The 16649-nt window shown below is 35.6% G+C and overlaps 1 protein-coding gene across 3 annotated transcripts in view; it reads right to left on the bottom strand.

Moving 5' to 3' along the window:
• RAB3GAP2 (RAB3 GTPase activating non-catalytic protein subunit 2) overlaps nucleotides 1-16649 on the bottom strand; it is a 101273-nt gene that overhangs the window by 12502 nt on the left and 72122 nt on the right. For all 3 annotated transcript variants that reach the window (XM_063114386.1, XM_063114385.1, XM_063114387.1), the window contains 8 exons: nucleotides 16123-16220; nucleotides 9209-9314; nucleotides 8404-8564; nucleotides 7090-7318; nucleotides 4644-4817; nucleotides 4436-4542; nucleotides 1856-1922; nucleotides 61-131 (listed from right to left, as the gene is read on the bottom strand). In XM_063114386.1, the coding sequence (XP_062970456.1) occupies nucleotides 61-131; nucleotides 1856-1922; nucleotides 4436-4542; nucleotides 4644-4817; nucleotides 7090-7318; nucleotides 8404-8564; nucleotides 9209-9314; nucleotides 16123-16220 (1013 nt within the window). The remainder of the gene's footprint in view (nucleotides 1-60; nucleotides 132-1855; nucleotides 1923-4435; nucleotides 4543-4643; nucleotides 4818-7089; nucleotides 7319-8403; nucleotides 8565-9208; nucleotides 9315-16122; nucleotides 16221-16649) is intronic.

The raw sequence follows: 16649 nt of genomic DNA, 5'->3' as shown, positions 1-16649 counted from the left end.
AATTAATTAAGGGAACTAAATAAATAAGAAGTCAGTACATGAAATTTAAAATTACCTTACCTTATCCATTAAGTATGTAGCAGCGGAAAACCTTTTAACTAAGAATGTATTCCACATCATCAGCGCAATGCCTAGGCAGCAAGTGAAGTAGTAAATAGACTGTTTATATATTCTCGCTTTCATCACACAAAACAAATTATTGTCTTCCTTAAGCTTACCAAACTATATGAGCTATTAATTTAGATATCATATCATTTCTTAATCTTTATCTTTAATAAAAGTCAGAACGGGGCTGCATAAAGAATATTTCCAAATGGCCAAGAAGCATGAGAAAAGATTTACATCATTAGTTATCAGAGAAATCACAATGAGATAGCATTATACAACCACTAGAAGGGCTAAAAAAATTTTAAATGACAATAACAAGCGCTGGTGAGTATGTGGAACAAATGAAACACTCATATAGTGCTGGTGAGATAAGTGGTAAAACCACTTAGAAAACTGGCCATATTTACTAAAGTTAAATATGTATCTACCCTATCGCCCAGCAATTCTATTGTTCTATATACACCCAAGAAATGAATATAAGAGATATAGATAAGATTGTTGAGAATAGTTTTTTCATTATAGCCAACACTAGAAACAATCCCAATGCCCACCAATAGATTTTTTCATATGTAACCACCAACTAAAGTGACATATAAAAAACTATTTATAAAACCACAGAAAATATAAAAAAATTTTTTAAAAAACACAACCAAACAAAAAATATGGGCTTTATACTTCCATATTCATTAAGCTGTGGCATTAAAATTAAATTTCTGAAACAGCTGTCAATCAGGCAGTGTAAACATGACATTTCACATGCTGTTATTACTACCCATGCAGCTGATTCTGTACCTAGGAGAAAACGTCCTTTATAGGCTGTGAAGAAACCAGGAAGCTTACTTGATGTACAAATGGGTAAAGGCCTAACTTGAAGAAATACTAGCCTAAAGTCAGTAGGTAACTTAATTTTATTAAAAAGCATAGAATAGAAACCATATTTTCCAAACAAGTCATTGTAAATTCTTCTTTTCTTGAAAGAAGGTAAGATCTACGAGATGAATTAATAAATAATTTTCAAGTTCTCTTCATGTAAAATCGGACATTTTATAACCTCTGAAACTTGACTTCAGGCCACCTGCCAGAAGGTGACACAGGTAAAGTAGAGATAAGCAACTTCTCTAGAATTTATCACAGAAATAAGGTGACACCTCTTTTCACCCAGACTAACACCTAGTCTTAACACTTATAAAAGTTACTAACTAGTCTAGAACTGATCTCATCACTTAATTCTTATAATGAAACCCATCTATCTATTAAATGGAATCAGCAACTTGTTTACAAGTTCTCTACTATAACTTGTAACATTTTCTCAAGGAGCTATCAGCAGCCCCTGTAGAATAGCAGCCAATGGAGAATATTCACTTTGATTAAGAGAAGCACAAAGTACTTTCTCTTTTGGCTACCTAGCTTTTTCATCAAGAATTACAGTCCTGAGAAACCCATCCTCTTTTCTTCTCTACCTGTGAACTAAAGAGGGAATCAATGATTCATGCATAATAACTCCCTTACTTACACCTAGCAATTGGAGTCAGCTTGGGGGACAGAAGGTGACAATAACTACCAGCCTCCTCACCCACTTCTGGATAGCATTTTTCCAAGTAGTTAAAATAGCCAGTACTTTGCATATAGCAATACACAGCAATATATTAGGTGGTAGGACAAGCAAACAAACATTTAAATTTTTATTTAAATCAGGATGTCTGTCCCTTTTGAATCAATCAGTAATGTTTTTAATATGCTTACTTACCATTCTGAACATGTGCATTAAGAATGTGTTTCAAATGTTCTATTGATCTAACAAAAAAACGTGCTTCCTTACATACAAGGAGAAAAAAGAGAGAGAAAAAAAGGTGTATCATTTAACAGGTGTTTCCAATACCAATGGAGATTTCTTATATAAATTTCTGCATAAAGCTATCTAAGAATGTTGCAGTAAGAGCATAGGAGTATTAGATAAGAAGTAACTTTTGATAAGATAACTGCAATCATCCCTCTTAAATTCACATTACCTATTAAATGATTAATTCCTACAAACTCCCAGGTTATTTATGCAGACATCTGGACTCAAATTTGCTGTGGTTTGTACATCACAGAAATGTTCTCTCCCATAAATACTTGAATTTTACACAGATGCAAAAACAGTGAGTTTACATTTGCAAATATAATTCATTCATTCATTCATTCATTCATTCAACAAATATTGAGGGCTGGCCAGTTGGCTCAGCTGGTTAAAGCGTGGTGTTATAACACCAAGGTCAAGGATTCAGATCCTCATGCTGGTCAGCTGTCAAAACAAACAAACAAATATTTATTGAGCTTCTACTATGCACCAAGCCCTGTCTGAGGCACCAGGGATACTATTATGAACAAAACAGACCCAACGCCTTGCTTCACTGACATCTACTGAAGGAGCTGGACAACAAATATGGTAAGTACATCACACAGCATGTTAGTGGTAAGTGCCAAGGAGAAAAATGTAAAGTAGAGAAGGTAATATAAAATGGCATAGGAGATGTTTAAAATTCAACCTTTCTAATCAAGGAAGTTTACATACTAAAACCCAAATACAGTATGTAATGCTGATAAAATTATCCAGATATTTGCGAAATAATTTTGCAGACTGCACACAGACTAAACACATCACTGCAGCCAACACATACTGATGTTGGAAATGCTTCAAAGGTGATTTCAATTGTTTTGAGCCTAATAAAGTCATGTGTGTGAAATGGTGGAGATGGGATACGGGATGGATAGGGCAAGGAGATAACAGGAAAAACAAGAAAAACAGCCACTTATTTTAAATATAAGCAATTCTAATAATGGACAATAACACTAATCAAAATGTCAGATCTATGCATGCCCTTTCTCTACAAACTGCTGTACACAGCCTTTCCAGATTTCTACTATTATAGCCCCCATTTTAGGAGAAACTTGATATAAGGAGTTCAGAAACGTGCACCAAGGTCATACTAGCTGTGTGCTGTGATTACTATTAGCTGTAAGTCAGGCAATGGAACTCCATGTCCATTACATAAGCTGCCTTTGATTTATAAGCAAATGCTGTAAAGCAGAGTTTTCTTCTTAAATGTCACTCTCTTTGACTTGAATCTGGAATTATTTAGATTTTGAAACAATTGTGCCTCATTCTAATCCTAACATTCCTCTTTTCATGGAATGAAAAAACCCAATTCGAGTAGACAGCCTAAATATGATTCCATCCAGTTATAGAGTAGTCAACTAAAGAGGGTGATTTCAGGGGCATTCAGAGGATCCTTTGTCCTAAAATCTCTTTTTGGTCAAGGTTTAATTGATCAAAGACCATTCCTTTATTTAAATCACTTACTTTTGTAGTGTCCTCCTTTAATATGTAAGTAAGGACATAAAAAGGAGAAGTTTTTGGAGGAAAAAAGAAAACTCTTACCATTACTATATTAGCATAAATTAGTTGACCCATGAGATTTCTCTAGAAGAGTGCAATGTGATATAAGGAGATAAAGGAAAGAATTTTGATTTGAGTGGAATAATACATCAGAGCACCAACTAGGGAGGCCTGAGCAAGGGACTGACTAGCAAAGAGGAGTATTCGCCATATGCTTTTACATCATATTGATCCTGGCATTAACCCTGAAGGATTGGCACCTTCACGGGGGTGGCAGCAGTAGAAAAAATAATAGGCCAGAGATTCAGTAACTGTCCTGCACCCAGACGCAGACACTTGTCAGCGATTCATCCAGGATCCAAATCCAGGCCCTGGGGCCCTCGTCCTGTGCTGCTTCCAGACGGTGAGTGCCTCAGGAGAAAAGGTGCCTACCGTAAGTGAGAAAAAATGATGCCCGAGCAGAGAGCTAAGAGGGCAACAAGGCAAACACTGGACTACAGTCAACCCCGTGCACAATACACCTTTTCTGACTGTACTTCTGAGAATTCTGTTAGGTAGGTGCCATTACACGCAGGAATTCAGAAGAAAATGAAAATACACTTGTCACGACCTAACTAGGGAGTAGAGCAAAACATACTGGTTTTAAATGAAGAGAAACCTATGCTTAAATCCTGGCACTTTCTTTAGCAGTGTGTCCTCAGGCAAGGAACTTAACTTCTCTGAGTCCTAGTTTTCACTTTTGTAGAATGGGGATTGTAGACACTACCTACACTTTACAGGTTTACTGTGAGGAGTAAGAGGTAATGTATGAAAAAGGCCCAGCACAGTTACTACTACAGAGACACTCCACAGGGAAAATGCCAGTGCTGTTTAATTAAACCTTCCACACATACGAACAGCACGAGCACAGAAGCAGAACTAACACAGAAGGAGTAGTGAGAGTCCTACCTCTGGGTCTTTATTCCACTGCACGACACATTCCCAGCAGCAATGTGCGTGCAGCACGTCCAGCTCAAGGCTACAAGGAAACTGCTCGTAGGCTAAACGCAGTAGGTCTGAAAGTCAGAGGACAGTGACGATGTTATTCTTTCTGTAATAAAAACTCAGCCACATCTTTCCACGCTGGAGTTCATATTTCTCATTATTTGTGTATCACCTGGTATGACTCCTAAGTCCATCTCCACCTCTGACACCTCCAGGAAACCTCTGTTAATACCTTCTTTGGGTTCATCTGGGTTTTCTACATCTCTTTCTTTAGCAGCCAGTTTTAATAGTACAGGGCTGAAGTCCTGTTTAAATATCCACTTGGCTACATGGTCTGCAATGCCACCTGTAGTTGGGAGACAAGAAAGAAAATGAAAATTTATAGCACATACGTGGCAGTGTTTGCCAATGAGAGCCAATACAATGCATAACCTGCATTTCCTTATAAAGAGATCTCAGTGCTACATTCATTTTTTTTTTTTTTTTTAAAGATGACCGGTAAGGGGATCTCAACCCTTGGCCTGGTGTTGTCAGCACCACGCTCAGCCAGCGAGCAAACCGGCCATCCCTACATAGGATCCGAACCCATGGCCTTGGTGTTACCAGCACCACATTCTACCGAGTGAGCCACGGGCCGGCCTCTACATTCATTTTTGAGCCTGAAGGTGACCCCCAAAAGCCATGAGATTTACAGCAGTGCTACTACCTACCACTCACGTTGTGAGGGCAAGCAGGGTATTTGCTACTCTGGGGAGTCTTTACCCTCTCAAAAAGTGACAAACATAAACGCATGTGCACATGTGTCTGTGTACCACATACTTTCTGTGTCCACAAATCCAAACTGCATCTTACCAGACAGACAGAAATGGATACATCCTTAAAACACTTTCATTTAAATTTTAAGAGAAAACAGATGGATTAGCATGACACTCATGAGTCTAGGCCTTTCTGAGGGCAACACAGTATTACTTCTAATTACTTTCTAACTTGCTTACATGAAATATTTACGGGCAAAATTTAGCCGTATCTAATTAACAACATGATACCATACCACGATTCAACCATCAATGTAGTACAAAAAATTTTAAACGTATGCTGAAAAAGATTCAAGATGTTTGAAGAGTCCTGTTTATTATCTAAAAAATATTATACTTTCTTCTATAATTTACCACAACCTTTTCTCAGTCTTTCCTCCTATCTTAATTCAAATAAAAATGTTACCACAAAAAGAATGCTTTACAGTAAACTTACAATTATCAGTGAAAATAAATGGGAGCAGTGTGCTGCATGATCTAGTTTCTTATGTTTGGTTTCTAAATCATTTGATAATTCTTAATTACAGAATTAAGCCCCTGATTATAGTGCTCGGGTTAATTAAAATGGTGTTTCTACACTTTCACTAGGTGGAACATGGAATGTAGTAAGTTTACAATTAAAAAATGGTCAGAAGTCCTACAAACAATGAGTTAACTAAATAAAAATCTATAAATACCTGGGTATTTATAAACCTAGAAATACAGTCATTACAGTGTTAAATGCCTAACAGAGCTGCTGAGCAGAAGAGTGAGCACCCAAAGATAATTCAAAATGTAAGATGCTTATACTCCTGCAAGATACAATCACAGGAACCCAAATAACTCCAGGACAGTAGAAAGTGATGCATCAGAAACGAGGAATAAAGCTCTGTGGAGATTAGGAGGAGGAAGAGAGAATTTGTTGTTAGTGAATCATGAGAGGCTTCTTGGAGGAGACAGCATTTGAGCTGGATCTTGAAAGATGAATAAAATTAGTCATCCATGAGTGGGAGATGCAGGAAAAGAAAAGAGGACAGGCTCAGGTCCAAAGATGAGAGTCACACACATTCTTCATTTTATCTAAAACCTAGCAAATAAGCAAGAAAGAAGCAGAAAAATTAGTTGGACTCCAAGTCAAAGTTCCTGAAGAGCTAGCTTAATATTTTATGCTTCGTTCCGGCAGTCCTAACTTCTTTGTTTCATGACCCCCTTAATTTTTAAAAATTGCTGACAATCCCAAAGAACTTAGGTTTAGGGTTACATCTGTCAATATTTACAATATTAGAAATTAAAAGTGAGACATTTAAAAATATTTTTTATTAATTCATTTAAAAATAAAAGTAATAAACCTATTACATGCTAATATTTTATGAAAATAACTGTATTTCCCAAAACAAAAAAAGATGTTTACTGACAAAAGTGGTACTACTTTATACTGTTGTAAATCTATTTAATGTCTGGCTTATATCTGGATGCTCCAATCATCTCTGGCATCCAATCTATTGTGATCTGTTGTTTTGGTTAAGCATACAAGGAAAATCCGGCCTCACACAGACATGTAGGTGGAAAAGGGAAGGCTTGTGAGGTTCTCGGACCACTTTTTGAGAACCACTGCTTATTTTGTTAGGCAGGAATAAGTACCTAGGGTTCCTGAGCAGGGAACTGACTGAATCAGACTTAGAGAAAATTAATTAAGAAGTATATAGAGGGTTATTATTATTTTTAAAATCTGAGTATATTTCTCTTTCCCTACTCTTTCAGTCATTTCTGTTTAAAAAATTTGTAACAAAAATGTAGATGCAAATGCTCAAAACTTCAGCTTACCTTTCCCTCCTTCTAATAATTTTTTAACAGAAAGCCTTGGAAGTGGCTCAGCCTGCAGCGATGACATTCTGGAGGTTTGAGCATTCCCCTTGCTATGAAGCAGAGTCTGAAGTATGAGACAATCCTCCAGTTGTTTCAGCAGGAGTTTCCAGTATTCAGTGTCAAGAGAAAGGGCCTCCCAGGAATCAGTGAGGGCCTCTGAATCAGCACCCAAAGCTGTTTGGGAAAACTAACAAAAAACGCGCTGGTGATTCTCTGGCAAAGATTCTGAATAAATATTAACAGAATGAGCTTTTTACTTGAAGGCTGATGAAGAGTCAGGAAACATCATGAAGCAACTCATAGATGCTGCTTCATGAATATTACTACTTGGCTGGATGAAACATGCGGGTCAGGAATAGACTGGAGACTCAAGGGCAAGAATGGTGAGTTGAAAATATTTATAAGGAGCCCTGCAGTAATGACCCCGATTCAATCAGTGTACACCTCAAAAGGCTTTCTGGGCCACCTTTGGCAAGGGCCAGAGCCTTTTCTATCAGTACCAATCAGGATACAGACATAACTTCAGAATGTACTTGTCAACTTGAAAAACATATTTGAAATCTCCTCTCTCTCCATCATTATAAACACCTAAAGCTAGCAATATTAAAATTAGACTATAAACAACTTGAGACTGACAATATTAAATGAATCTGCATAGACCCATTCATGTGTCTCATCCAAATTAATGTAACATCCCTTTAGAAAAAAATTATTTAATCCACCACAATATAAGGAATGTTAGTCTTTTCTTTTTTTTTTTGATATAAATTTGAGTCCTCAAGAGAAGAAGAAACACCACAAAGCAAAAGGTCAGTAGGAAACTTACATTTGAGTCCTTATATGTGAGGGGTAGGGGGTAAAGACAATCCTAGACCTTTGGAACTGGAATACACCTAGGAAGTAATACAGTCTAACCCTGACCTCTTTTAGATGAGGAAACTGAAGCCAGGAGACTCCTTTTAAAGGGACTCACCACAAATCACCAGCTATTGGCAGACAGCCAGTTCTGTGCTCTCCAACTTCAGCACTTTTTCCTTTACGCCATGTGGCAACTGCTAAATTCAAGTATGCATGGCATCTGAATAAACAAATTAAGGGCAGCACCCCTCATCCCCCTGTCCCCCAAAAAACCCAAACAAATAAGAACCTGCCGAACACATTTTAAATTTTAGATGTTCCATAACACTGAAGACAATATACTCCAGAAAAGGAAAAGCATTCCCTTAGCCGATCAGATGGGTACAGATCAAAGCCATACCTCGGCCAACTTACTTTTTTCTCTGTCATATTGTTCGATATCTGTGCAGCAACAGAATGTCCAACGTGTGCAGATAACAGAGCAGCTCCATTGTTCTCAGACTGAATACAGGCCATGCGCATTTGCTGCCACCAAGGGGACACCGATTGGGAATCCCAGGTCTCATCGATGGCCACTACCAGGACAGGGGGGAAATTAAAAAATAAACTCCCACCTCATCAACTTTTTGTCTAATCTTTCATGTTAAACATAATATTAAAACTAAATGCCCCACTGATGTATTTGTATATTTCTGAATGAATCGGAAAATAAATCTACAATCTATTTTATTCAGAACATTTATATTTCACTTATTTATGATGTTAGTCATCTTGTTTGTAAATCAATATTAAGTCCCTATTTGTAATATTTTCATCATTACTGAAAACTACCATCAAAATATTTTAATATAATAGATTAATATTTTGATAATCATACAAAAATTATAAGAAAAACATTCCTTTTCCCAAAGAACATCCAATTTGCCTTACTGAGTTAAGAAAACATGCTGTTTATATCACATTATTTTTTATGATGATACAAAATATAAAAGTAATTTTCATGAATCAGAGCATACATCAAATGCATTAAGAGGTTTCTATCAATACACAAAAGAATCTCTGTGGTGAAATGTTTTGTATACTATTGTCTCATTTTGTTAAGAGAAACCAACCTCCCTCCTTGCTGTTTCTGTGGTATTGCAAACACTAAACTTTGTTTCCAAGAGCAGTACCTGAGGGTCCTGAAAATGCGGAACTACAACGCGCACCAGCATCCTACCTTTCATCCTGCTCAGGAGGGACAGCATTGTGTGAAGACAGCAGACAGACTGTGATTGATCCAAAATTTCTTTTTCCTTAGAAAGCCAGACACTCAGGAGCAGAGACTAAAATCAAATTTAAATCTTTTCAGCCTAAAAAATACTTAACGTGGATAAAATCTCACACTTTTCTAGACAGCACACATATGTATATACATGATGCGGCCTTTTGGGCTGGAAAATAAGTGATTCCTTGTTATACCATAACAAGGGGCAGTATGAGGGACCTCATCTACCTAAGAGATTCATTATTTTCTGTTGGATACCTAAATTCCACCGTTCCATCTCTCCTTTGGGTCAGGCACCACCTTCTAACTTAAACCTCTGTCAAGGAGCATATTACACCTTAAGTGTCCTTAAGATGCCTATAAGTCAGCACACTTACCTAAATTTGAAACATTTTTAAGATTTATGAAATCTGTTCACACTTAATTCTTACATAATGAAAAGTTTAATAGCGCAATGTCACATCTGTAAGTACTGGTATCTGTGAAAGGCCTTGATTGCTGACAATACTGCAGCACCTTCATGTGAAAAAAGCTCTAAAATAAAAGGTTGACTGTCAGTTTAAATGTATTAGTTCAAACAATTTTCAAAAATTAAGGAGGGCAGGGAGATGAAGGAGGAGAAGTGCATGAAGGAAGGGAACCTGTGAGGACGACTTAGGGTCAGAAGCTCTGGTGAGAACGTGACGCGCACATCACCGCACTTGGCCCTAACATGCTTTGTGGTGTGGATGTGCCCAGACTTCAGAAGCGAGGAAACAAACTCACAAAGCAGAAGCCAGCAGCACACAGGCAATGAGCTACAGTTATGCTGTGAGCCTAGACTTACCTGATTCTAACATGTGTGTTTTCTTTTCTCTCCCTGTAAAAATTTTCACGTGTATGGGTGTGTAAACATGTACATATAAATTTATAGATGTACATAAGTTTTACACATATGAAATTATACATGAACATACACGTACACACTCTTTAAAGCGAAGTTTTCTAGTTCTCCTTTTTCTTGTTTAACTTCTCTTCTAAGTCTCCCCTCATGCTCATAAAGTAAGGACAATATTAACGACAACAAACGCTATGGTTATATAAAGCTTACTACATGCCAAGGCAGTAATGGCTTTATATGTACAGATACATGTACAGTATTTTGGTGGGAGGATAAGGGTGCCACTGTCGTACAAAAATAGGATCACATTATAACCTATTCATTCTACTTGCCATCCAACATCCTGTTTAACCCACGAAACTCTAACTGACCTTACCTCATTTATCAAGGGTACTCCTGCCCTCTCTTCTAGACTTCCTCGCAACCTCATACAACACTGCTGCTTATAATCACAAGTCAGGCTAAAAAACTGGTTGCCTGTATAGGTTACAAAGACATTTTACATGCAACTGACAATAACTCTGTTTCAGTTTCATGTGTATGTGCTCTGTAAAGCAAATCAAAAGGCAACGAGAGGGAGAGTAGAATTTACTTTATCATTTAGGCTCACTTTTGACATTAGACTCAATTTTAGGTACAAAACATATGACTAGGGCTTATTTTAAAACTACGTCAGGTTTCTAAACATATCCACAGGTTTAATCTCTCTCAAATCTTGGTTCATGTCTTAGTCATCGATGAACTTTCAAAATCCTCATAAAAGTTGTATTTTAAATTAAGGCAGCCAAAGTAAAACGCCATGCCTTGGACCTCTCTTCATACTATGAACTCTTGTACTTTTCTCTCCAACTAACCTCTCCCCTACCAACCAGCACCTTTAGCAAATGCTGAAACAACCAAAAAACCTGTTCCACTTCATCCCTAGGTCACCTCCTTCCATCTCCTGCCCAACCAGGTAACTTTGTTTATAACATAGAGTGTGTTTTTCTTGTTTTTTTTTATAAACTTTTAAAATTCCAGTTAAACTTCTGTTTGTATGCAGATCAGTATGAAACAGATGATGGCAAGAGAACACAATGATATAATTTTAGAATTGCTTATAAGCAATAAAAATATTTTTTAAACTCCAGGAAAAATTAAGGCGATAGAAAAATAATCAAAGAGAATATAGTTAAATTAAGCTACTGTAAAGAAACAGGGACACATACAACAGGAAAAGATAGTATACAAAGGTGACTACCTCCACAACTAGTGAATACAAAATAAGATAGACTTTCAAACCACAACAAAGAATGGCATATTACTCATAATAGAAACATCCATATTATGAATTCACATATTATAAATGAGAATTATATTATTTTCACATGTAAATATGTCACATATTGACATATTACCAGATGATATCTGAATAACAGATTTTGAATAACAGAAACTTGGAGATAAAATTTAGTTAATTCCTCTGTTCTAAGTCAGGCAATACCTTAACAAATGCTAAAATCTGTATCTAAGAATAAAACAGAAAACACCATGGGACCTTAGGAGATGCTTCTAGTGGCTGATGAGCAGTTACCTTTAGGTGACTATCTTTCTATAACATCAATATCCTTAAACTTGAATCCTTCTTCACTCAATGGAATGAATGACAATGGTGGCAGACAGGACACAAGAAAGCTGTCTGCCAGCCTTGCCTTTTATACTTAAAGGAACTTATTTTATTAGTCTTTTGGGTGAGCCTTATTTTCTAGAGTCTTCCCTGAAAATTAAGGTCTGTTTTAAGTTATAAAAATCTATAGCTTGATAAAATTCCACTGCAGTATACCTATAAAGCTTTAAATGTTTTGAGAAACTATCAGCTGTCTTCTGTGAACTACACCAATTTGGCAAAATAGTCCCTAAATCAAATGTAAGTTTTACAGAAAAATCTGTGGGCACCTAGAAATCATTGTAAATTAAAAAATTTGTACAACCTTCTTTACAAGTACCAGTTTCTTCATGAACACAAATCCAATAAAACTACCATTTAAAGTATTTCAAGGGGCAGGCTGGTTAGCTCAGTGGGTTAGAGCATAGTGCTGGTAACACCAAGGTCAACCCTTACCGGCCAACTGCCAAAAAAAAAAAAAAAAAAAATTCAGAAAATAGGAAAACTTACACTTCCAAATAGTATGTCTATATAATACTAATAATGTATTTTGCTAAAAGACCTACCACATTTTATTCATTTTTATATGCCTAACTCCTAAAAGTCTGTTACTCTTTTAACATAACACAATAATTTATCTATTCTCTTTAAAAAAAACAATTCAAAATACAGTAACTCAAAAAAATATCATTGGTGTCTATTTTGGCACTGGTACTAACTAACTCCTTTGGGAGCTAGCAAGATGTAAACAGAATGCACACTGACTGCACGGTGCCCCAAATGGCACCTCACCATTCCAAGGCTGCACGAGTTAGCAGCGGCCTGAGCACACTGACTGACGTTTCCTCTGATCAATGTGACCACAATGATCAAGGAAAAGAGCTTTTCTTATTGTACAATTCCATTTCTTACTTTAATTCTTGGGCTTTGATTTTTTTTTTTTTTTTAGAGAAGTTCCCCCTTTCCTCCCCGTTCATAACCATTAATTACATTCTTTAAGTGAAAATGCCTCCCCCTTTTATTCTATACTCACAGTAGAATTTATAAAAATTACATGATTGTTTAATAGCATTCAGCTGGTGATGTATACTTTAAAAATGACACCCTTCCATAAAACATGTGTCTAAGAAAAGCAAAAGGAGAGACCAATAATTTGGAATGTGTTAAATACAGTCTCTGAGAGCTAGATGATTTTTTTAAAGTAACATTTTAAAATCATAATCTATTCTATAAATTTTATAGCATGATAAAAATATAAATTCCAGATATATATATATACAGTGTATGTGTATATATATATAGTGCGTGTGTATATAAATATAGTATAACGTATATATATATATATGCATTATACTATTTTTAATATATATATACACACAATAAAATTCACTATTTTAAATTGGATAACCAACACTATAAACAAGATAAAGTACATCTCCACCACCCCAAAATTTCTTTGTGTCTCTTTATAATCAATTTCCAATTCCCATCCTCATTCCCTAGCAAACGCTGATCTGCTTTCTATTACTCTATTTTGCCTATTCTAATATTATATAAAATTTTTCTATTAAAAGAGTAACAAATGATATGATAGGTAGGTAGTCTTTTGTTTCTGGGTCCTTTCATTTAGCACAATGCTTTTGATATTCATTAATGTTATTCTGTGTACCAATAGTTCATTCTGTTGTATGGATACACCATAATTTATTTATCCATTTATTATTAGGTACCATTTTGACTGTTTCCAATTTGGGCTATTATGAAAAAAGCTGCTATGAACATTTCAGTTGTCTATGTAAACATATATTTTCATTCTTCTTGGATAAATAACAAGGAGTGAGATTGCTGAATTTTAGGGTAAATCTATGTTCAACTTTATAAGAAACTTCCAAACTGTTTCCTTAGCTCTGTTGAGAGTAGTGATGGCTCCACATTCTCACCAATACATGGTGTGGTCATTCTTTTTAATTTTAGTCATACTAGTGAGGGAGAAGTCACTGGGGATTTATTTGGCATTTCCCTAAATGATAACGATGTTAAACATTTTTCAGGTGGTTATCTGCTATTTGTGTTTCTATTTTCTGGTGTCTACTGAAATCTTTTGCTCATTTTTTTATTACATTGTTTGTCTTATTGAATTATATGAATTCTTTGTATAATACAGATGCAATTCATTTACCGGATATATGTTTTGAAAAAGCAGCTTGCCTTTTCAGTTTTTTAAGTCTTTAAAAACATTAACTTTTGAATTTTGATGATGTACAATTTATTAACATTAAAAAAAAAATTTTGTTCCCCATAGTACTATTTTTATTTGGAACACAGAATGGCACATTGTAGAGACCAAGTGAATACAGAATTAATGGATAAGGCCTTTTCTCCCCAGTTTTAGTATAGCCCATTCCTGTAAAATGAACTAAAGAATCAAGCATTTTTCCTATTCATACTACCTTTCTGCCACTAAATTTTAGTTTAATAATGGTGATATTGGTATAGGAAACAATGTCTTGGTTTTTTGCTGATTCATTTATTTTTTTAATTAAAAAATTTTTTTATTAGCATATTTATTGCTACAAATCATGATTATTCTTCATGCCCCTTATCCAATCTCTGAACTTTTTATTTTATGGTTCCTGCTTTTTCTGCCCTGAGATATCTTTGCCTAAACCACTGTTTCTCTTATGCTTTATTCTGTAAGTTTTATAGTTTAAGCTCTTACATTTAGGTTGATGTCCCATTTTCAGTTAATTTCTGTATATGGTTTGCGCAAGGTTTGAGGTTCATTTTTTCAAGTGTTTCTTAAACCCCAGATTTAATGCAGACAACAAAAGTTTGTTGATATTAATTAAACACAATGTAGAACAAGAAGTACTCTGCTCTTATTTAAACATTTCAACTTCAAGTGATGGGTAACATTTATCTCCTTTCTTTTTAATTTATATTTTTAAATAATTAGAGATTCACTGGTGGTACAAAGAAATGCACAGAAAAGTCCTGTGAACCTTCCCACCATTTCCTCCAATGTTACACAAGATCAAAACCAGGAAACTGACACTGGTAAAATCCATAGCACTTCTTTAGATTTCACCAGTAACACATGCACTTGTGTGTGTGTGTGTGTGCGTGCGTGCGCGCACGCGCGCGCGCGCCGTGTTTGCATACCTCTGTGCAATTTTATTACATGGGTAGTTCTGCATAACCATCACCATGATCAAGACACTCAACCATTACCATCAGCACAAGATTCCCTGTTAACCCTTCACAGCCATACACTTCTCTTTCCCATACTCATCCCTAACTCTTGGCAACACTAATCTGTTCTCCATCCCTACAACTGTGCTATTTCACAAATGTTACATAAATGGAATCACGTAGTACGTATCTTTTTAAGATTGGCATTTTCTCACTCTGTTTATTTTCCTTGAGGTTCATCCAAATTGTTGTGTATCTCAATAGTTCATTCCTTTTTATTGCAGATATATTATTCTATGGTAAGAATGTACCAGTTTGTTCTAAAAGGAATTTGTATAGGTTTCAGTTTTCAGCTGTTGAGAATAAAGCTGCTTGTGAACATTCATGTAAAGCCTATGTATATTTTTAACATACTTCCTGACATATACGTTTCATAGGAGAGGTAGAACAGACTCCATTTGTAAAGGACTTACATGTAAAAAAAAGAAAAAGAACAATACGTTAACACAGACAACAAGTTCACAGAGGTAGGATGCCCAAACCCTGCCCAAAGTATAAGATGTGAGTGAAGTGTGAAACAGCGTGTGTGTGTGTGTGTGTGTGTGTGTGTGTGTGTACACGTGTAGGGGTGGGTGAGAGGGGAGAACTGCTGGCAATGGGGTAATTTCCCTTGCTCTTTTCAGAAAGGACAAAAAGGTAGTGTTGTTGTTCTTCCATTGGATGATTCTTCTGTTTTACTTTTTTTTTTACAGCACAGAGGTTACATCCTAACTATACTCAAAGTTTGGAAATGTTTAATAGCAATTCTGTATAGCTTTAAGGGAAGTTTGTTTTGTTCTCTAAATAAGATCTGTTTTAGTTCTACTATTACAATTTTTACTGATGAGAAAAGTCCATTGTAAATGCATGCATACATGTCACATTCTAAATTTATTTTAGGCCAACCACAGAAATAGTCTTACTAAAATTTAAGAAAAAAATATTATTCTATTAAATATGGAATAATATTCTATTACAAATTTCTTTGATTGTTTTTAGGTTTTCATGTACATCCTTTAATATGCTAAAAGACAATGGTTAAAAAAAAAAAAGACTGACACTTCTGGATGATTGTAAGGAGAAACAATATCTAGCAATAAACCACCTTACCAACAACAGCTGAGGGCTAAGTCCAGCAGACTCCAAAGTGTGACACATATCCTCAGTGGAGCTTTCTCCATGCAAACACTTCCAAAAAAAGAAACTGCCTAGTAAAACAAAACCAAAGCACATTAAGCAATAACTACTTATCATCTGGATGAACAATATTCCTGAATTGCAATCTGGAATTCCAAAGGAGAAAAACAGCATGAGAAAAGAGAAATTAATGCTTCAATTTACTAATTAAAGCAGAAAACGAATCATTATTATATGTCTAACACTGTATCTGTATCTTTTTTTTCTTTCTTTTTGGTGACTGGCCAGTACTGGGATCCAAACCCTTGACCTGGGTGTTATAACACCATACTATATCCAACTGAGGTAACTGACTAGCCAGCCCCTCTTCAGTATACTTATTAATACAACTTGTATGAAATAGTGCATATATATCCAGAGTATATTTCATTAACCAAAATATACATTAAATATGTTAGTTAATTTAATTGCAAAACAAACTGAATATCTGAGATGCTGTA

Source organism: Cynocephalus volans, chromosome 11 (genome assembly GCF_027409185.1).
Source record: "Cynocephalus volans isolate mCynVol1 chromosome 11, mCynVol1.pri, whole genome shotgun sequence".
In the NCBI taxonomy this organism is placed as follows: Eukaryota; Metazoa; Chordata; class Mammalia; order Dermoptera; family Cynocephalidae; genus Cynocephalus; species Cynocephalus volans.
This window is presented reverse-complemented; position numbering and strand designations above follow the sequence as displayed.